Source organism: Ziziphus jujuba, chromosome 10 (assembly GCF_031755915.1).
Source record: "Ziziphus jujuba cultivar Dongzao chromosome 10, ASM3175591v1".
Lineage (NCBI taxonomy): Eukaryota > Viridiplantae > Streptophyta > Magnoliopsida > Rosales > Rhamnaceae > Ziziphus > Ziziphus jujuba.
The window spans coordinates 3954086-3975632 of record NC_083388.1 but is presented as its reverse complement, the minus strand read 5'-3'; the positions used below and the strand labels follow the sequence as shown (position 1 = coordinate 3975632).

General features: G+C 31.3%; 2 protein-coding genes and 1 non-coding gene across 3 annotated transcripts; 2 read left to right on the top strand and 1 right to left on the bottom strand.

The window, feature by feature from the left end:
- Positions 1–5519: 5519 nt before the first annotated feature.
- On the top strand, positions 5520–8994 carry LOC107410605 (UDP-D-apiose/UDP-D-xylose synthase 2). The gene is made up of 9 exons (XM_016018052.4): positions 5520–5971; positions 6088–6180; positions 6399–6506; positions 7333–7447; positions 7532–7665; positions 7754–7855; positions 7938–8030; positions 8138–8273; positions 8370–8994. The coding sequence occupies exons 1-9, from the start codon at positions 5693–5695 to the stop codon at positions 8483–8485; spliced, it is 1176 nt and encodes a 391-aa protein (XP_015873538.1). The 5' UTR covers positions 5520–5692; the 3' UTR covers positions 8486–8994.
- A 1427-nt stretch (positions 8995–10421) lies between these two features.
- Positions 10422–10494, bottom strand: TRNAR-UCU (transfer RNA arginine (anticodon UCU)). Its single transcript has one exon. It is a non-coding gene; the product is annotated as a tRNA-Arg (tRNA).
- Positions 10495–15260: 4766 nt separating this feature from the next.
- On the top strand, positions 15261–19631 carry LOC107410607 (BTB/POZ domain-containing protein At3g44820). The gene is made up of 4 exons (XM_016018055.4): positions 15261–16155; positions 16524–16593; positions 17229–18440; positions 18532–19631. Exons 1-4 carry the CDS (start codon positions 16106–16108, stop codon positions 19099–19101), a joined length of 1902 nt encoding a protein of 633 aa, XP_015873541.3. The 5' UTR covers positions 15261–16105; the 3' UTR covers positions 19102–19631.
- Positions 19632–21547: the final 1916 nt, after the last annotated feature.

Here is a 21547-nt window from a genome sequence, read left to right as displayed (position 1 = left end):
TTTTAGTTTGAGATATGAGAAAATACAAAAAAATGAGAGTGAGAGGCGATGAGATGCAAAGAGTGACCTTAGAGAAACCCCACGAACGGCTGTGTAGAAACCCCACGAACGACTGTGTAGAGGAAGAAAGGAAAGGGTAAAAAAAAACCTTTTGCGTAATTTTCAATTTTATCAAGGGTATTTTTGTCCCAAGGTGGCTAGTTTTTTTAAAAAAAAAAATTTTTGCTATTTTTCTAAAATGGAGTTGTAAGGTGGCTATTTATCGAAAAAACCCTTTTATTATTCTAGCAACATCATGCAAAATATGAGAAACAAAGACAAGCAATTTACCCAAAAAAGAAAAGAAAAGAAAAAAGGAAACAAGATGAGTATAACAATAACAATGTGTTTGCTAAATATAAAAAAATAAAAAAAATAAAAAAATAATCTTTCAATAATAATAAAGTAATGTCTTATAAAGTCGTTTGACCCTTTGTTATATAACTATCCACATACCAATCTTTACATATCTATCTTTTTTTTGTTTAAAAAAAAAAAATCCTTAATGCATTAAATCATAAACATCAACAACTAAGAAAATAAGTAGGAAGGAACCTCCTCCATCTTAGTACAAAACTCATCACATTGAGTAGCAAAATGGGCCAATTGATGAGCCACTTACATTTCTATCTTTATTGCATTTACTCTGTCATATAAATTATACAAGTTATCTAGTTACCAGCTAATGAGTTGATAGGGTACTTGGACTTTGACGAAAAGGGTAGAAGTCTAAGTCCAGATTTCAAATCAACCATATTAAAAACCCTACATACATATATATATATGCGACAAATTTTATCCTAAGATCTTCGATTATAATGGTTAAATTCATTTAAATTTTGTTTAATTAAACTAAGTCTATTTTTAAAACTAAATATAAGTATTTAATATAATATTATCGGATCAATGTTATATATTTCTATATCGTAATTATATATGTAGCCACAGTTGAACTGGCAAAGGCCATATTTTTTTTTTTTTTTTTTGTTCAGGTTTCAATCTATGATAAAACGACAATGTCGATAATTAAAAAATATATATATCGTAATTATATATTTTACAAAATATATATATATTAAATAAAATAAAATAAAAATAAAAAACCTCTACATATGCACTTTAAACCTAAACGTGGAAAAAAAAAAATTCATGTCCACCCAAACTGGCCCACATCTCAACAGGACCTATCCCCAATTGGCTCATCAGGTCCATCCACTTTCGTCCGAAAGGCCAAGCCCATGCATGACTATAACCCACTTATCAGATTCTTAAAATAATCGTACCAATCGGCACAAAAATCCTTGCGCCCAGGAAAAGTATACATATTATCAGCACAATTTCTGTTGGAAATAATAAAAATATTATTATTATTATTATTTTATATATATAATTTTGCATGATTAAAAAGGAAAAAAGTAATAATAAAATAAAACTAAAAATAAGAAAAGCGTGGATAAAATGTTGGAAATAACTTAAAAGTTACAACCGCGGCGATGAACACTTTTTGCCCACGCGCTTAGGTGGATCGCGTAGTTCATTTTTGTCGGTGCAGGCCACAAACCATAAGGCAATATTTGGACTCTGGGTTAAGGAAACAAAGCTAGCTTTCAAGCTTTATGGACGTTTTTGTCTTTTTCTTTTTTCTTTTTGTTTTTTTATTAAACATAAGGAGATTTTTTTAAATTAATAGAGGTAATCTTTAAAAGTTGAGATACTAAAATATATTTACAGTTTTATATAAAGTTTTTCTACTTTATTTTATCTTCTTGAAATTTTAATAATTAACATATTACATTTTAAATTTTATTTTTTTAATTATTTTTAAATTTTAATATTTGAAGTAATTAAAAGATTGATAATAAAAATTTTTATAGAGTTTTATAGCCTTGATAGAAGGATGACTGGTAAGTTATTTATTGTTTTAAATTTAATCCATTTTGAGAGTCTTAATATCCAAGCCAAAATAATGTTCTACATGGATTAAATTTTTTTCACATTAACTGTTGAATCAAAATTTTTTTTTTCATATCCTCGTATATTAATCCTTTCTCTGTAATTCTTTATTCCTTTTTTATTTTTAGGGACATAAGCAAATAGATATGGTTAATAAGTAAAAAGAGGAAAATATCGAAGGAATTATATCTGCACCCTCCGTGAAAAAGGTTTATCTTTAATCTTGTATATAATATAAAATGAAAATTTAAATACATAACCATGACATGGTTTTGCTAGGATGCCCCTCCAGTTTAAATATAGGTAATCCTCTATGATATAATGTAACTATTGTATATGCCAAAACGTTTAACATATGGAAGAAAACTGAAACCATACACGGTGAGTCATCCTTGAAAAAGACTTCCACAAATTCACATTCAAAAAAGTTAGCTCTGAAACAGATTTATTATTTGACATCATTGAGCTATTATTTGGTAAAATAGCTATTTGATCGACTATTTAATGCATGTAGTACTATTATATTTGTAATTTATTACACTGAGTGCTACATAGCACCAAATTCATTGACTATATTATTATTCATTTATCAAATTATATCATAAAATATTGTGATTGGTTGACAAATTAATACAATTAAACTATGAAGAAGCAAACCTTTAAGTGATAAACAAATCCAAAACACAAACCAATAAAATATTTAATATATTTTTTATGTTTTAGTTTTTTTTATTGAGATAAAAGATTACGATATTAGTATATATATAATAAATATTCTTATTATTGCTAAATTGCTAAGACGTAGTGTCATGTATAGAAAACGAATTGAATGCTTGTATGTATTTTAAATCTTACATTTTATTCGTTTTATGCGTCATGTAACAGATGAAGCATCACATCATTTTATAATATTTATATATAAAGTTATATATATTTGGTATTCTGAGTTAGGGAAGGGATATACTTTAATTACAGGCTCATCCAAAAAACATAAAATTAAACAACATATGATCATTGCTTTTTAACATCATCGTTAAATTATTCATTTTAAATTATCTTTGTTTTTCCATTTATAAAAAGTATATTAAAATAATGTGTTTAATCCCCTACCTTAAAAAAGTTAATTATTAATTTATTTTATTTACTCCAAAATAAATTGTACCATCTCTAAAAACAAGTAGCCGTTTGGAGCCTTTTTTTTTTTTTTTTTTTTAATAACAAATGAAGATGTATTACTGGGTATCGGATTTCAAATAAAAAAGTAAAAACAAAATAATTTAATAAAACTATTTTGGTAAACGAAATAAATTTAAAAAAAAAAAAAAAAAAGAGTAAAAACTATGATTTGAAAGTAATAATAAAGAAGTGGACCTCGATTGGTTCTCTAAGGAGTACAGACAACGAGAGGAACAAGATTAGAGAGCGTCGGGATTGAAGCAAACGAAAGCGCGTGCAAAAGATAGCGTGTGGGGGTTGGAACTTTATGCGTTGATATAATTGGAAACAAAAATCACCCACGTGAGCATGAAAGTGAGACAGCTCATTTGTACAAAACCGCTCACATGACGCGCTTTAGAGTCTTCGATGGATTTTCTTTTATTATACTCGCCGACTACTTTGCTTGCTGAAAACGAATCTCTCGTACTCGCCCTCTACTCGCCGTTATGTGATCCTCCAGGGTGATTTTGGTAATTTTGCATTTGTAATTGTTCTTAGCTATCATATTCACGTGGGAGTTTGGTGGTTTATGGTCTTCCCCTATTCTCAATATTTTTCTTTTTTTCTTTTTTCTTTTTTCTTTTTTTTCGGTAGAACCCCTTATCTCAATTGTTGCTTTCATTTTCTTGTTTCACAAAAGTGGCATCAATATTTTATAAAAACGAAAATAGCATTAATTTTTTGAAATTTAAAATATTTTTAGATGTCAGATAGTAATGGATTTTTTGTCCATAGAAAAAGAAGTATGGAATTACAAAACTTTGAAGGAGAAAGCGGATTGAACTTTTTTTTATTATTATTTTGTATATTATCTTTTTATTATTTTTTTGTCTAAAAATGTGAGAATTTGAATTAGTATCATTATTAGGAAAAAAAAAAAAAACATGGTTACTGGAAACAGTGATTTTGTTATAATAGATCATATTGTGTAATGATTTTGTTACAAAATTTGATATTGTATATTAGTTCTAATGGTATATCACTAAAAAGTATTTTTAAATTTAAATGACTCCTTTTGTAACCCACCATTTCATATTCATTTTCAATATATTTTGATGAACAAACCTCGATGCAGCAATTATTTTTTTGGTCAACATGATTAACAAAATTGCTAATTCAATTCACTATTAATGTTCAGATACATAAAATATAGTGATGAATATTGATTGTTTTCTTTCTATTGGACTAGCATGACCACTAATAACCCACTACAATCATGTCTTTATTGTCTAATACAATGACATAATCATACAGTACTATAATGCAATATAAGATTTTTAAACATCATAATCATGCCATATTATATTGTAATATAAGAGATTAATTGTTATACTGTAGAATAATACCACATGGAAAAGCACGATAATCCACATCAAAGCTAAGGACCATCTGTTTTTTTTTTAATTGAGAACGTGAACACCAACAATACTCAATTTGATAAATTCACTGGCTTAATTAACCCTGCCCTCCTAATCAAAGAAAAGTATATGTGAGAAAGTCCAAATTCCAAGATGAAAACAGAAGCAAAGTGCACCATTTTGTTGACCTTTACATGGCAGGCTTAGTAAAACAGTGATGCTACTTGATTGATTGACATTAAAATAATTCCCTGGAATAAACTTATACAGCTATAAGCCCCTGGCAATTACCAACTCAAATTATTTTTTTTTTAATAAATAATAATATGCTCATTGCTTTCGAAGTAAGAACTTCAGAAGAAGAATGTGATACCCCCAATCATAGAACAAAATCCAACCTTCTAGATCTAATACCCTCTTCCTTTTTTTATTTTTTATTTTAAAGAAAATATAATACAGGGAGTGAACAATTTATCGTCGTATACAATATTAAAATAAATATGTTGATTTATAAAAAAAATAAATAAATTGTTAGTGTAGACACTACATCAACATCATCTACACATTAGTTGCATAAAAAAAGTTCACAAGAAGATTGTGATGAAATAAAATCCAAGCTACCAGATCTTCCATACCCATTTCCACCCCCCAAAAAAACAAAAAAAAAAAAATAAAAAAATAAAAAAATCCTATTTCCATTTTTTAAAATTTTTTAATAATAAACATACAATCCAGTGCACCTAAAACCAAATTACCAAATCTAAAACGTGCACGTGGCGAAACAGTGGAGCGAGTAGTAGATGATTTTCATACTCCCTTGAGTACTCCATAGCACATTGCATTTGAATGTAGGCCCTATAGGGGAAGAGAGAGGGACACATGCATCTCTCTCTCTATATCCCTATCTTTATCTTCTCTGTTACACTCTCTCTCTCTCTCTCTTCTTAAAATAAATAGCGACCTGACCGCCCGTTCTCTCCCACACAACCAAAAATCTCTCTCGCCCACACGCTCTGTCCAAGCGCTCGCTAAGCTTCAAGGAACTAGCCAAGGAAGAAAAGAAAAGATTGTTTTGGTGTTTGGCTTCTGGGAAAGTTTGAGAGAGAGAGAGAGAGAGATAGATAATGGCGTCGTCGACCAGGGTAGATCTGGACGGAAACCCAATTAAGCCATTGACGATTTGCATGATCGGAGCCGGTGGGTTCATTGGGTCCCATCTATGTGAGAAGCTCTTGGCCGAAACCCCACATAAGATTCTGGCTCTGGATGTTTACAACGACAAGATCAAGCACCTCCTTGAGCCCGAGCATGGTTCTCCCACTTTGGCCGATCGAATCCAGTTCCACCGTATCAATATCAAGCACGACTCTCGTCTCGAGGGTCTCATCAAGATGTCCGATCTGGTTGGTACTTCCTATTTTCCTTTCAGAATTCTTGTGCATTTTCTTGGGTTTTGGTTTTTTCTTTTTTTCGGTTTTTATGAGGTTGTGATTTGGGTTTTTGTTTTTCTTCGGTGTAGACGATTAATCTTGCGGCGATCTGTACTCCGGCGGACTACAATACTCGCCCGCTCGATACCATTTACAGCAACTTCATCGATGCGCTTCCTGTGGTATGTACTACTTTCGTACATTGTGAAAGTTGGTTGCTGTTTCTCAAACATTTTACCATTTTCCCTTTTCGTGTTTGAAAACAATGGAACGTTTTGATTTTAGTGGTTGCGTTTTCGTTTTAGTTGAAATGCTGTAGAGATTTGGTTAATTATGTGGGAAGTGATTGAAGTTGATGTGGGAATTTGAATTTTTTTTTTTTTTAAATCAATAATTTTAGGTGAAGTATTGTTCGGAAAACAACAAGAGGCTCATTCACTTTTCTACTTGTGAAGTATACGGAAAAACCATTGGAAGCTTTCTTCCTAAAGATAGTCCTCTTCGTCAGGTAAGCCTTCTCTTTCACCTTTTTATTATTGTCTACATTTTGGGTTTATTAATTAATTTATTTCTGTCTTGTAGCGTTTGGCGTAAATTTCTTGTATGGATTTCAGATTCGTGTTTGTTTTCTTGGAATCCATTTTGTTGTTTATAAGTCAAATGTGTAAATTTGGAGTGGTTTGGATGATCAAGAATTTGGGATCTCTTGCAAATATATTGGTTTCACAGATTTGTGATTTTGTTCTGCGTAAATTTGTAGATCCGAGAGTCTTTTGTTACGTTAAAGTTCCATGTTGGGAGATATTAAACTTGGCGAATTTAAACTGTTAAGATAAATAAATCCAAAGGCAAAGTCTATTGCTAAGTGATTGGAATACAACTTAAAGCACATCTGTTAATTTGCTAATGTTAAATGTGGTAGGAATTCGAGATTACAGATCACAGTTATTAAATAATGTATTTGTTGGATCTCCAAATAGTTGCACATATTTTTGGGATTTTCTTTCAGCTTTGGGTGCAGGTACACGAAATCATACTGGGTTATGCCAGAGTATTGTGTACACACATTAAACCTGAGTGGATACCTGTTCTTGGCCTAGTAATATAAGCATGAATGCAGCCCCAGTCATACGGGTTCATTTATACACAGTTCCACAAATCCTATATGCAATAGGTTGCTCTAAAAGGGACTTATATTGTTCATAGTTTTGGTCTTATTCATATTTATCATATAAATGTGATGTATGCTTGAAGTTGGTTAATGTTGATTGTCCTTTTCCTTGCATGGAAACCTCACTCTTGGCAGCAACTGATTGTGTACTGCATTTTTTTAGGATCCTGAATACTATGTTCTTAAAGAAGATGCCTCCCCCTGCATTTTTGGCCCTATTGAGAAGCAGAGATGGTCATATGCATGTGCAAAGCAATTGATTGAAAGGCTGATTTATGGTTAGTTATCTAATTGTTCTATGTGTCTCTTCTTGAAATGAACTTTTAATATATGATTCTGACTTATTGTTTTACTGTTTCCAGCTGAGGGTGCAGAGAATGGTCTTGAGTTTACCATTGTGAGACCTTTTAACTGGATCGGTCCTAGAATGGATTTCATACCTGGAATTGATGGTCCAAGTGAAGGTGTTCCGAGGGTTCTGGCATGTTTTAGTAATGTATGTGTGGTCAAATTTGTATCATCATCATATATGTGCCAATTTGTGATGTACTGTTGTTTTAATCAAGCTCATTGTTTTGTTGCAGAATCTCCTACGCCGAGAACCACTCAAACTTGTGGATGGTGGCCAGTCTCAGAGAACTTTTATTTACATCAAAGATGCAATTGAAGCTGTTCAGTTGATGATTGTGAGTTAAAAATTGTTCTCTTTTTGGAATTGATATCTAGCATATGGAAATAGCTTCTAAACAATGTGAATAATTTTTTCAGGAAAATCCTGCTAGGGCCAATGGTCATATCTTCAACGTGGGCAACCCTAACAATGAAGTTACAGTTAAGCAGCTTGCTGAAATGATGACTGAGGTGAGAGGATTATCTTTGGTTATGAAAATTTTTTTGATTATTGGCTGTATTGGCAGTTTTAACCTAATGTATTAGAACAAAGAATGATATCTTCCAACGCACTGCAGGTTTATTCGAAGGTAAGTAGTGAAACTCCACTAGAGGTACCCACCATAGATGTTAGCTCCAAAGAATTCTATGGTGTGGGATACGATGACAGTGACAAGAGAATTCCCGACATGACCATCATTAATAAGCAGCTTGGTATCACATCTTTCCTTTCTATTCTTCTTTCATCGTTGTTAGTCTTGATTGTAGAACAAATGAAATGACAGAAAGCTAATGGAACTTATATTACAGGCTGGAACCCAAAGACATCACTTTGGGACTTGCTTGAGTCAACCCTCACCTATCAGCATAGAACATATTCGGAGGCTGTTAAGAAGGCGACTTCTAAACCAGCCTCGACCAGCTAAACAGTGGTTCGGTCATGGATGGCACTTTAAAAAAGGGATTCTTCTGCTTAGGTGTGCTGCAGTTCAGCAGGTGTTCGTTCCAATTCAATCTATAGGGATGTCTTTAAAGGTATATTAATGGTGGATTCGAATATACTCTACATTTTTTTTTTTTTTATTTTGGGCCGCCTTTTTTTGTTCTTTCGGTGCTTCCGGTGTCGCTGGTCGATAGTTCACTGTAGAGCTCAGAGTGTTTGGGAGATAATCTTCTCTGTCTGGACAGGGTTTATAGACTCGGTTAGGGATGAACAATATGGTATTACTGTAATTTGTTTCTCAGAGCTTTGGCTAGGACATGCTGGGGGGCCATTATACGAGGAAAGCTGTTGTCTGTTCTTTAGGTGCTTTGCTTGCTCCATTATTTTGTTAAAGGCTGTGTTGTATTAATTAGTTTTTGACCCTCTCAGACAGGCCTTTGTCTTATTTTTCCTAATTTATTATTATTTATTAAATTTTAAGCATCCATATAATTTGGTCTCTTTTTATATTTACTAGTTATTGAATGAAAAAATATTCCATCCAAAATTGAAGTTAAAAGCAATTGATAGAAATCGTTTATGGGCGGGCTGATTGTTAATGGGCTATATCAATTTTGTTGTGGCCCATGTGTTGGGCATTGATACCGGGTGGAAGGGATTGGTTTGGGCTTATTAAAATTCAGACCCGATGAAGGAAGAAACAAGTAGTAAACTTTCCACCTGAGAGTGACTACGATAGGTAGTAATTTAATATTTATTTTATATATAAGGGTAAAATAAGTTTTTCATAAATAAGTTTAGTTAAAATTTAATTTTGAACTCGGTAATTACTAATGATCCAAACCTAGGCGGAGGGTATTTATTAAACTTTGGGGGATCTCAATTTTCCTTTTATATGTATATAATTTGATATTTGACTAGATTGAAGAAAGAGAAAAATCGATTAAAACAATTAAAAAAAAAAAAAAAGAAGAAGAAGTAGAAGATCGCGGACTTATTAAATAGAATTAAAATATGTTTTTAACTCGTTTAGTAATATATATATATATATATATATATACATATATTGTTATTTGCTAATGTTAATCAATGATAGCTAAAATTTTAAAGATAAGAGAAATTTTGATTTTTTTTTAAAGAAAAAAAAAGAAGAAGGGGCAAAAAAAATAAAAATGGCAGACGCGTTCAGTAAGTGGTTAAAATGTTTTTTAACTCGTATAGTGATATATATATATATATTTTTTTTTTTTTCCCTTACCTGTAGTTTATTTATTTAGGCATCTTAAGTTATTATAAATTTAAGGGAAAAATAAATAAATAAATAAATATTTAAAGTTGGGTTTAGTTTAATATTTATCTTTTTTTTTTCTCCCTTAACCTTTTAATTAATTAATATGTATAATAAATACTGATAACCAATAATTAACATTTGAAGGAAACAAATTACATATAGGTAGAAAACCAAAAATAAAAAAAGGGAAAGGAAAATAAACAAAGAAACAAAAGATAAGAGGAAAAGAAACCAAAAATATACAAAAAAAAAAAAATAATAATAATAAAAAAATAAAGGAAACTTAACAAAATATAGGAGGAAAAGAAACCAAAAAAGTATGCAACCAATATAGAGGAAAACAAACCATTAAAATATAAAAAAAAAAAAAGGAAAAAAGGAAAAGAAAGACAAAAGAACAAGAAAAGGGCAAAAAAAAAAAAAAAAGGAAGGAAAATAAACAATCAAAATATAAGAGGAAACGAAACCAAAAATATACAAAAAGAAATATAAGAGGAAAAGAAATCATTAAAATACAAAAAACGAAAATGTGTTTTTAACACGTTTTCCTTAACTGTGGTAACAAAATATAAGAGTAAAAGAAACCAAAATAATACAGAAAACGAAACGGAAAAACCAACAAAAAAACCACGCCCGGTGGGACTCGAACCCACAATCGCCTGATTAGAAGTCAGGCGCCTTATCCATTAGGCCACGGGCGCCCCATGTTCATTGGTCGCTAAATTTTATTTTTAGAATAGACATAAGGTTCCTTTCCCTTAATATAGCAAGCGATGCATTCCAGCCTTGATTGATTGATTGATTGTCACACTTCTCGATATTCTTATTTTCAGGTGCTCTAATTGGATCAAATTTGTATATTTATTTGGTGGAATAATTTCATTAATTAACCAAAATTTTCTTTTAAAGATTTTTTTTTCTAAAATTTTTGAAAAAAAAAAAGAGTTAAATCCTTTATATTTACAGTATTCATTTCAGTTGAAACCTCTCCTAAGTCCTAGTTACTTTCCATTAGTACATCATTGCCTTAAATTGAAAACTTTGACTTGAAACTAATTTTTTAAACTTTTTATATATAGGAACTACATTAAGAAATTTTAGAAACTAAAATGGTTCACAAGTAACTCCTATTATTTATCATTATTATGTTATTGGGAAAACTACCATCACCAAAATGAAAAACAAAAACAAAAAGTAGGCTATATATTAGCAAGGGACTAAAATATTGTTTTACATATATATATATATATATATAGTTCCACAAAGATGAAAATCTTTATAAATATGTAAATTATTATTAATTATCAGTATAACAATACATAATGTTAAATAATAATATTAATCTTCTTAATTTATAAAGAAGAAGGATTAGAAGCTAAAACATTAGCCTGAACAATCTCCTCACAAAGATTCCAAAGTCGGTCACTCCTTTCCAAAACCTGAGTCACATTTCCTTTGAAGCTAGGTTTTGTCACAACATACTGGACTAGGTCATCGTTGCACAATTTCCCTGCCTCCATTACAAGTCTGTCACAGCAATAGAATGACACTCCTCCACCTTGGAATATAGCCAAGTATAATTCTTTTCCACAATCTGATAGCGTATTTGCACAATCCACCAAAAACTTGTAATCTGATGGTGATGGTGCAGGGTTTAATGCTAGGCCTGCAGGTAGGGAATTCATAAACATTGTTATGGTTCCAATGAAGAAAATCAAGACCATTAATGGAGAGAGATTGTTCTGCTTTGCCATGGAGTTGTATTTTGTTTTTAGGAAATGGAAATGGTTGGGAAAGTAAGCTGGGTATGTGGGTTGGAGTTCAGTGGTGTCAGAATATTATGTATTTATAGCATGATCATGTATTAAGTGATTTAACGTAGGTTGATTTATTAACAATCAATTATGGGAGTTTTTTTTTTTTTTTTTTAATTCCAATAAAGGAGCAATTTGAGAAGTTGTTGAAACGTTTATTTAGGTTAGTCATTTATTTATAACTATTAACTGGCAAAGGTGTTCATTTACAACTATAACCTTTTAATTTTATTGTGAAAATATTGAGGCTTTACTTATTATAATGTCACATTATTTATTAATTACTAATTACTTCATGTGTAAATACTATTTTCCTGATTTCCTGTTTAATTAATTATCTATCATAAATTAAATGCCATGTTCCTTAATTCAGGAATTAATATAATTGAGACCAACCATGTGATACAATCAACAATAATTCTTGTGATGTAGATATATATATATATATAGAAATAATTAAATTGTGTTTGAAACATGTTTTTATTGTAGTGATAGATGTAGCTGTAGAGACTATAACATCATGCCCTAACATCATGTCCTTCATTTAATTTCCTTTATTTCTTAAAATTTCCAATATTTTAAGATTGAGATGGTTGTGGTGTAAAAGAGTCAAAGGAAAGTGGTTGAGCCATTTGGAGCTTCTTCAAATTTCAATCAGTAGTCAAAAAAGAAAACCAAAAAAAAAAAAAAAAAAAAAGGGTTCTTCATAAAGGACGTTGGATTTGCTTGGTTGACACTCCATATATAATTTAATATTGTGTAAAGAAAATTGATTAAAAAAAAAAAAAATAGCATACAGAGCTTTGTGTGGATGCGCATCAGTCTTTTTTTTTTTTTTTTTTATTTTTTGGGTTAATGTAGGTGCATTAGTTTCAAAAGCATTAATTGTCTAATTCCATTGTCAAATTAACAACACAATTTTTGTCATTTATCAAAGGAAAAAAAAAAAAGAAAAAACAAAACAAAAACAAAAGAAACACAATTTTTGTCAATACATCATTTATTGTAGTTGATTCCCTAAATCAAGAGAGAAACTAGCTTATAAAAAGTTATGATGATATTCACATTTGCTATTTTTTTAAAAATATTTAATAGAAAAAAATAGTTTCCTTAAATTTTTTTTTTGGGGAAAAAAAACCAATTATATTTTATAAATCTTTTATTTTGATATTTGATATTTGAAAAGCGACCTTTTAATTTCTTTTACGCACATGAAGATATGTAGAGCAACTTTCCTCCTTGATTGTATGCACAGTGGACCCCATGTAGCAAATGTTATAATTGAGTTAAAGGATTTGCATCACATGCATGATGATCACGAAGAATAGGCATTGAAATTGGTAATATGGTGGAAACAATAATTACTATTTTGATTGATGACTACTGAATAGCTGTATTGATCATTCCGTTTTACTGTTTTTCTATATTTATAAAAAATATAAGAATTTAAGCACCAATTTGTATGATTAATTATTAAAAAATAATAATAATAATAATATCTGAGTATCATGCGTTGTATAACCAAGCTGATACCTAAAATACTATCCGGAGACATATTTTTTATTTAAAAAAAAAAATCATTCTATATATGATACATATATATATATATATATATATTATATTTTCTTTTCTTTTCAAACTCAAAAGCATTGTTTTCATCTTCACGTATTTTAATGTATAATTAAAAAACGATAATTTGACCTATTCATTCTGTCGTATTGTATATGCAAAACAATACAACATCTTTGATATTTAAAACTTATATCATATACCATATACCATAAGCAAAGATAATATATGTTTTTTTTTTCTGTTCTCTTGAATTAAAAGTGTCCAATGTTCTTGGCACTACTCTTTGGGCATTTAAGCTTTTTGGTTTTACCTAACACCCACACTTAATATATAACATACAACTAATTTATTATTAAGTTAATCTAATAATATTAGATTGAAGTCTTTTATTACAATTGTTAGATTTCTTCTGGTTTCTTTAATTTGATTGGTTCTATATATCTACCATGTTGTTGGCACTACTCTCTAGACGGTGAAATTTTTGTTTGTCCAAAAACTCTTTTTGATGGTTAAAGTATTTTTGTCAAAAAATAAAAATGTTTAGTAAAAATCAACAAATATTTGATAAATATTATTATTATTTTTTTTTTGGTAAAATGTCTTGGAAATATTTAAATTTTTATTTTTTGTGAAAAAACTCTTTTTTAGCTTATATAGGAAATTTAATATAGTTTATTTATTTTTACAATCAAATACGTATTGACTTTTTAAAAAAAAATCTATTATATAAAATATTTTAGATAAAAGCTCTACATTGCTCAGTTATACGAAACAAATATTTAATAAGTTTCTGGTTCTACCTTCATATATGAAATTGTCTGTATAATATACAGTCAATTTATTATCAAGTTAATTTGATAACATTAATCTGAAATCTCTTGTTTAATTGGATTGAATCATTATATATAAGCATGTTACAAATAATACAATAGGTCGAAAATAATAGAACTTTCTTTTAAAAGGGGATGAGTAATTAAGCAAGATTATATATGATATGTTGGCATATCACATCACTTGAGAATTATGATCAATGATGAATAATGAGTAAGAGATTGTGCATGTGACCTTCCTTAGGCCATATCTCACTTGCATTATTTTTCACAACTCATGCATCTGCTTGAATATAGTTGTTAATTAACACAACAACTACATTTCTAATAATACATTCTTTCAACAAATAATTAATTCCCTTTGATCACCTAGCTACTTCACAGAATAGAGCAATTTTGTCGTTTTAGTTCCCCCCTATGCTCAACACTCAATTGTGTTTCTAAGAACAGGATACTATACATATGTATATTTGATATATTGAAAAGTTAATGATATAATCTTCTCTTTTAACCGGAAGGTTCTACACTCTTCTTGAAGATCCATGAGAAGCCCGGAATATTCTAGAGGATTCAAGAGAAACCTAGACTAATGTAGATGAGAATCTCTCTAGAATACTCCATGTAAATATCTTGTACATAACCCTAGAATAATCTAGAACCATAACTAGATAGGTGACATGTGTACATATCTAGAACTTTCCGCCCTCTATATAAAGGGGTTGGTCTTTCATTTGTAACATATCCAAGCATCTAATACTTTTTATTACCATCTTTTGGGTTAGGTTTCTTCGAAAACAAAAATTAAAGCAATATCTTACCACTCTTTAATTAATTATTTATTTATTTTTATATTGGTAGTAGAGGATTAAAAAGTAGTTCATTGTTAAAGAAAAACAGAAACTTCTATCATTAAACTGGCTCAACTAGAATATTTTTAAAATAATAATATCAATTTATAATGATTTCATTGATTTTTTGTAATATTATTCATAAATTATATGTTGGGATAATATATAACTAAGAATATGTCACCATTTAATAATCTTTTTTAAAAAAAATAAAACAAAAAAAACATTTTTTAAAAATGAACGTAAAATTTTCCATATGTGCTGGTGCTTTAATCAAACTAATGTGTGGTATTTACTATTTTGGTAAAACAGCTGGAGTAACTGCGTTCTCTCATTCACATGGACAAATCCAAACTAATAAAATGAGAAGGAAATTGCGGGACCAGAGCTGACGTGGTTGTACAACCAAAACAAGAGAATGTACGCAAGCTCACAGGGCCAAATCTCCCTTCTCTAAACATAAATTCCTTCTCTCTAGTTTTCCATTATCAGTCCCACGCGTCTTGGATAATGATTGCATATAAGGCGTTTGACAAAAAGCCTCACACAAATCCACCTCATCATTTTCGTTTCTTATTACAGCCACCTATCATTACCCTTGTCACATACTTCGTTCCTTGGCCGGCTAAAGCCCCGACGATCTCTTACACTATTTTTCTCCGTTGCCCATTGCCCATTGGCTTTCGTTTCTTTCTGTTTGTTGCCTTTTTAGCTTTACTTTGCTAACACACTCTCTCTCTGTCTCTGTCTCTCTCTTTTTTTTTTTTTTTAAGTTTTCTTTTTTCTCCATGGCTTGGCCGGTTTTGCGTCGTGATCTGTGTAACTTTTTATGTATGGGATTCGAAATAATTTAAACCCTCTTTTTTTTTTTAAAAAAAAAAAAAAAAACAATTTTTATCTTTATGGTCCATGGTGTTTTTTGTTGGATGGAGTTGATGGTGGTTGAATGGAGTTGGGTTTTTTGACGAAGGGAGACACTTTGGGAAGTCTTCGCTGTAAAGGCCCACCGTTTGTCCACAAGACCCCATTTTGACTCTGTGGACCAAGGATTCCTAATATGTTGCTTGGCATCTTTTAACCCTTTTTTTTTTTTTTTTTTTTTTAATTTAAAAAAAATGGAAGGAATAGTTTTTGGGTTTCTAATCTCCATCCATATGAAGTTTTCTTGGTAGAGAGGGAGAGAACGAGAGTGAGAGAAACAGACAGAGAGAGAAACCTGAGAGAAGATCTCCCCTCACCTCCTCAGCCATGGCTCCAGCTGGGAAGGTTTCTGAGTTTCACCGAGAAGGCAATGACTGGTACTCTTTTCTCTCTAACATATGCTTCACGCATACATATCTTCAAAGTTCAAACCCCACTTCTTAAATGACATTAGTTTTCATAAAATTGTTTTTCTGTTTCAGATTGGTTTTGAGATTAAGTTTTGGGATTCTTGAATTTAAAACCCTTTAAGCCCAAATATAGTTTGGTAATATCCAATTGTATGTTGTAATTCTATCATTTTCATTCATCAGCCAGAAATGGATGCATTCCTTGTTGGTCAATAATTAGGGTGATTTAATTCCTATTTTATTAGAAAAATAAGAAAGTGGTTGTTTATTCATTGAAATTCATATAAAAGACGGAGAGAAGTTTGTAATTTATGTGATTGTTTTTCCTTTTTAAGGTTCTGCAAAGCGGGACTGCCAAGTGATATTGTTGTTTCGGTGGATGGCGTCAACTTCCATCTTCACAAGGTAAGCAACTACCATTTTGCTGTAATAAATTGATGGCTTTTGAAAAAACAAAGTAAACGTGATAGCTGATCCGGTATATTGCCCTTTTGTTGGAAATATACTAGTCTTCCAAAGATTTGCAGAGGTGTCGTTCTAATTCTCTTTAATATCTGTTTAGGCTTCAATCAGTTATCCTATTTTAGAAGGTAAAAGGAAAGGAATTTTTCTTTTTTCTTTTCCCAATTCTCAGATGTACTGTGTATTCTTTACTATCGGTACTCTAATCGTTTTCATTTACCTACCTTTGCCAGAGTCTCTTAGAGCACTTGGGATTTCTCTAAGCTTCTAGTAGTCATCAAGTTGATCTTAGTAGTCATCAAGTTGGTCTTCTTTACCTTCTTCTTCTTCTTCTTTTAAAAACATTTTATTTGTCATTTCACTATTAGTGAAAAAGCTTTCATTTCTTGTTCTTAGATGTGTTGTTTGCACTTAATGTTGCATTTTGAAGAAAGTAACCCGCATAAAAGCTGCAAGCTTTGTCATTTTATAGATTGTAATGTGTTTTTAAGAGTAGGATGTTTCCACTATGGAAAATTGCATAAAGAACTGTTGTATTGATTTAAGTAAGGAGTAATGGCAATACATAAATTCTCCAGTTTCCTCTCATATCAAAATGTGGGAAAATTGCTCAAATACATGAAGCGGCACAGCAAGTTACTCGGGAGAAGATTTTTACAACAGTTCTGGAAGAGTTCCCTGGTGGCCCTGATACTTTCTTGATTGTAGCTAAATTCTGCTATGGTTTACGGATCGAGTTGACTCCAAGAAACACGGTAATGGTTTATTGTGCAGCGGACTACCTTGAAATGACTGATGAGTATGGAGAAGGGAACTTACTCTCTAAGTCAGAGACTTTCTTTTATAAGAGCATACTTCGCAATTGGAAAGATTGTATCTTGGCTCTCCAAAGTTCTGAGACGGTTGTTCATAGAGCGGATAAACTCCAGATTGTAAACAGATGTTTAAATGCTCTATCTGTGATGGTTTGTACTGATCCTAGTTTGTTTGGGTGGCCCATGATGATGTATGGTAGTTTACAGAGCCCTGGTGGAAGCATCTTATGGAATGGAATAAACACCGGCGCAAGGATTCGGAGCTCTGAATCTGATTGGTGGTTTGAAGACATTTCATATCTCAATGTCAGTTTGTTTGAGAGACTTATCAAGACAATGGAAGCGAAGGGTATAAGACTTGAAAACCTAGTGGGTGCCATAATGTATTATGCAAGAAAGTATCTACCTGGTCTAGGCAGATGGCAGGTTGGACAAAGTGGTGTAACAAGAACAGTTGCGAGTTTCAGTCTGACACCTGTTGTGCTTGATCAAAGGGTTGTACTGGAAAGCATTGACAAGCTTCTTCCACATAAAAAGGGGAAATCCTTTTGCCGTTTTTTACTAGGACTACTCCGTGTTGCGTTGATACTTGGCGTCAATCAAAAGTGTGTGGACTCTTTGGAGAGGAGAATAGGGATGCAAATGGACCTAGCGACCTTAGATGGTCTTCTAATTCCTAACTATTCAGATGCTGACACATTATACAATACTGATTGTGTTGAACGGATAATCCATTATTTTAAATCAACAGAATCAAGGATTGCATCATTTTCTCCATCATCGTTTGACTTAGAAACATCACCATCATCTGAACCCTTAAGAAAAGTTGCTAAGTTAATAGATAACTACATTGCAGAGGTTGCTTCTGATGTGAATTTGAAGCCAACGAAGGTACGATCTCTAGCAGAGGCAATCCCAGGGTCTTCAAGATCTTTGCATGATGGGCTGTACAGAGCACTGGATATATACTTCAAGGTTTGATTCTTGACCAACTAACAAAACAAAAGCTGCTGTGCTAAAAATAGCAAAACTTTGGAGGTTTATAATTGCTATGGTATTGTTGCAGGCACATCCTTGGCTTTCAGAGAAAGAGAAGGAAGAACTCTGCAACATTATTGACTTCCAGAAACTCTCTATCGATGCATGTGCCCATGCATCCCAAAATGAAAGGTTGCCACTTAGAATTGTTCTTCAAGTCCTGTTTTTTGAGCAGATGCATTTGAGAACAGCTCTAGCTGGTTGCCTCCATGTATTGGACACTGAAAGTGCCCCTCCAGGTCCCATGAATGTCCCAGGTGACATGACTGGCCAGATTGTACAGAGGGATGGATGGGTAACTGTGGTACGTGAGAACCAGGTCTTAAAGGTGGATATGGAAAGGATGAGATCCAGAGTTCGTGAACTAGAAGAAGAATTTTGTAAGATAAAGGAAGAAATGAAAAAGGTGAGCAAATCACATAGCTCCCTAAGTTCTCCTCGTATGGTTGCAAGGAGAATTGGTTGCAATCTTCTTCCGCGATCATCTGATGCTCAACCAGATATTATTGACAGTACTAATCCCACTCCAAGAGCATCTGTTGATAAGGCACGTCCTTCCGGTCATTCTAGGCATCGGAAAAGTTTTTCATTGTTTTGAAAGCTAGTACAATAGAAGCAAAATCTGCCATGGTACCTAAAGACTCTGTTTGGTACTCAGAAAGTTTGAAAAGAAGGGGACTAAATTAGCTCTTCTAGTATATTTGATCCGTTATGAGCAGTTATTTTTCCCTACCCTCGCATTTTCTGCGGACCAAACAGAGAGAAATAGATGGCATTTATTCAAACAAGCAATTATAACATCTCAGTCTCTTGGATGGGGAAAAACAGCTCCATCCCACTCTATTTGATGCATTCCCCCGTTTTGGATGACATAGAGAGATTCATTCCCGCTCAAAGTGAGGCTTTGACAATTAACAAAGAGTGAACTCAGAAATGCATGCAAACTTCAATACGAGTAAATATACCTTGTTCATATATAGAAAAGATTTACTTATTTTATTTTATTTTATTTTTATTTTTTCCATTTAATAGTTATGTGTCTGTCTGTGGACGTGTCTGTTTGTATCTTTATGAACTGAGTTGTAAGTCACTCAAACATTGAAAAGATATATAGATTCTTTTTAGATATATAGATTCTTTTTAAACTTCAAGATTAATGGACTTCATTTTGGTTACTTGATTAGCCATGAAACTGTGCATCAAGATTATTATTGCTAGCTCATGGAAGATTTTTATTTTTTCTTTTATTTTTATTTTTCCCTTAAATCTTGGCCTCTTTACTATTTCTGTTTTATTCCATTGCACGGAATTTCTTAACATTCTTCTTGTCTTTTAAACTCACATGGAATCAAGACTGTTCCTGTTTAGATATGGTCAAGAATTTGGTATAATTGTAATACTTGTTCAGATAGTTGGTATGGAAATTCATTCCTTATCCTTCCTTTTCTTGGTCTCTAATGTCAGATGTTCAGATTTGGTGTGGCTTTTTGGTATTCTTTTTTCTGTTGATCTGGACATTAGTTGGTGACTTAAAATCAAAATGCTGTACAGATTTTTCTTTGTGGTCTGGTAACAGATAATGAAACCTAGCCATATGACCCACCATTGTATAACAGAAAGTTTTTGGGGTCAACAAGTCAATGCAAATCACATGATAAATAAATATCTCCTTAAAATATTCTCTTTAATCTTCTTCCTTTCCTCTTTTACCTCCAAACTTCTAATGATAACTGTCCCCACTAGGACAACCGCGATAAAATCACTGGTTTTACAATGGTTATGAATTAGAATTCCCACGTTCTAAAACCATAATAATAATAATAATGAAAACAAAAGTCAAATGCTAATGAAAATAGCAAGAAAACATTAAATTGATCATCTGATTGCTGGCCTGCTGCAATGGGGCAATCTCATCTTTTAGAGTGTTCCTAAAAAAATAAAAATGTAAAATAAAAAAAAAAAAAACCCATGGCTGTTGGATTAGGTAAGCATAGTAGAAGTCCCTCTAATTAATTATTCCAGAGTCACATTATCATTTACAGCTGGCACTTTTCATATATATATATATGTATTATTACTTGTTTTAGCAAAAAAAAAAAAAATATATATATATATATATATAGTATTACTTTTTCATTATTTGAATTTCAGTATCATATCTACTATGATGATGTTTCTTTGTTTTTTATTTTATTTTATTTTTTACTTCTGAGAAAATAATGAATGTCCCAACTTGCATTAAACTCAAATTTCAAAGCGCAATTAGAGAAACTAAAACCCAATAAACCAAACAAATATTTATAATTTAACAAGCCCATAAAGGAAGTAGGTCCAAGTCTTGGTTACTTTACAAAAATGCGAAAGCCCGTTTTATCTATAAATATGGAATTTGATAACAAATGTAGTTCCACTGCTTTTATATGCTCTTGAAAAGTTATTTTTAAAGAAATGTTATTTATTTGTGTGTTTTTAAAAAAAATTTACAAAAAAGTATATCAATAAATTAAATTGGGGTTCAATTTTACCTTAAGGATGTCCTTTTTTTTTTTTTTTTTTTTGTTTTGTAAATACTTTGAGGATGTCCCTTACAATAAAACAAAAATGTTGTTTAAATTGTTTTGTCCTTCCCTAACATGTTCGAACTCATCAATAGTTTACTAGGCTAATTAATTTTAATGAATGCATTGACACACCAATTAATAATTTAACTTACTCAATTAAATACTATAATTGAGAAAAATCAATAACTCGAAGCAATAAAGTTTTATGGGTGATTTTTCATGAAACCCTTCTTTTTTTTTTTTTTTTTGGGGGGGGGGGGGGGGGGGGGGGGGCGCATATATATATATATATATATATATTTTTGCCTTGTAATTCTCTTTAGTGCTGAGTTAAATTCCCTCTTGGATGCTCCTGAGCCTAAACATTGAAACCCCACATTATGATAGATGATCAGTAAATCAGATTGACTAATTTTTTGTGTTTCAAAGATTAATAATTATTTTGAAGCCAGAAAAAAAAAAAAAGATTTAACAATGTTCTTC

What these genes read in the sequence shown, in the direction of transcription:
- LOC107410605 (XM_016018052.4), top strand. Translation starts at nt 5,693, where the DNA reads ATGGCGTCGTCGACCAGGGTAGATCTGGACGGAAACCCAATTAAGCCA. An exon ending in TCATCAAGATGTCCGATCTG is followed by an intron (nt 5,972 to 6,087) that starts GTTGGTACTTCC and finishes TCTTCGGTGTAG; the next exon opens with ACGATTAATCTTGCGGCGAT. An exon ending in AAGATAGTCCTCTTCGTCAG is followed by an intron (nt 6,507 to 7,332) that starts GTAAGCCTTCTC and finishes GCATTTTTTTAG; the next exon opens with GATCCTGAATACTATGTTCT.
- LOC107410607 (XM_016018055.4), top strand. Translation starts at nt 16,106, where the DNA reads ATGGCTCCAGCTGGGAAGGTTTCTGAGTTTCACCGAGAAGGCAATGAC. An exon ending in CACCGAGAAGGCAATGACTG is followed by an intron (nt 16,156 to 16,523) that starts GTACTCTTTTCT and finishes TTCCTTTTTAAG; the next exon opens with GTTCTGCAAAGCGGGACTGC. An exon ending in CACTGGATATATACTTCAAG is followed by an intron (nt 18,441 to 18,531) that starts GTTTGATTCTTG and finishes GTATTGTTGCAG; the next exon opens with GCACATCCTTGGCTTTCAGA.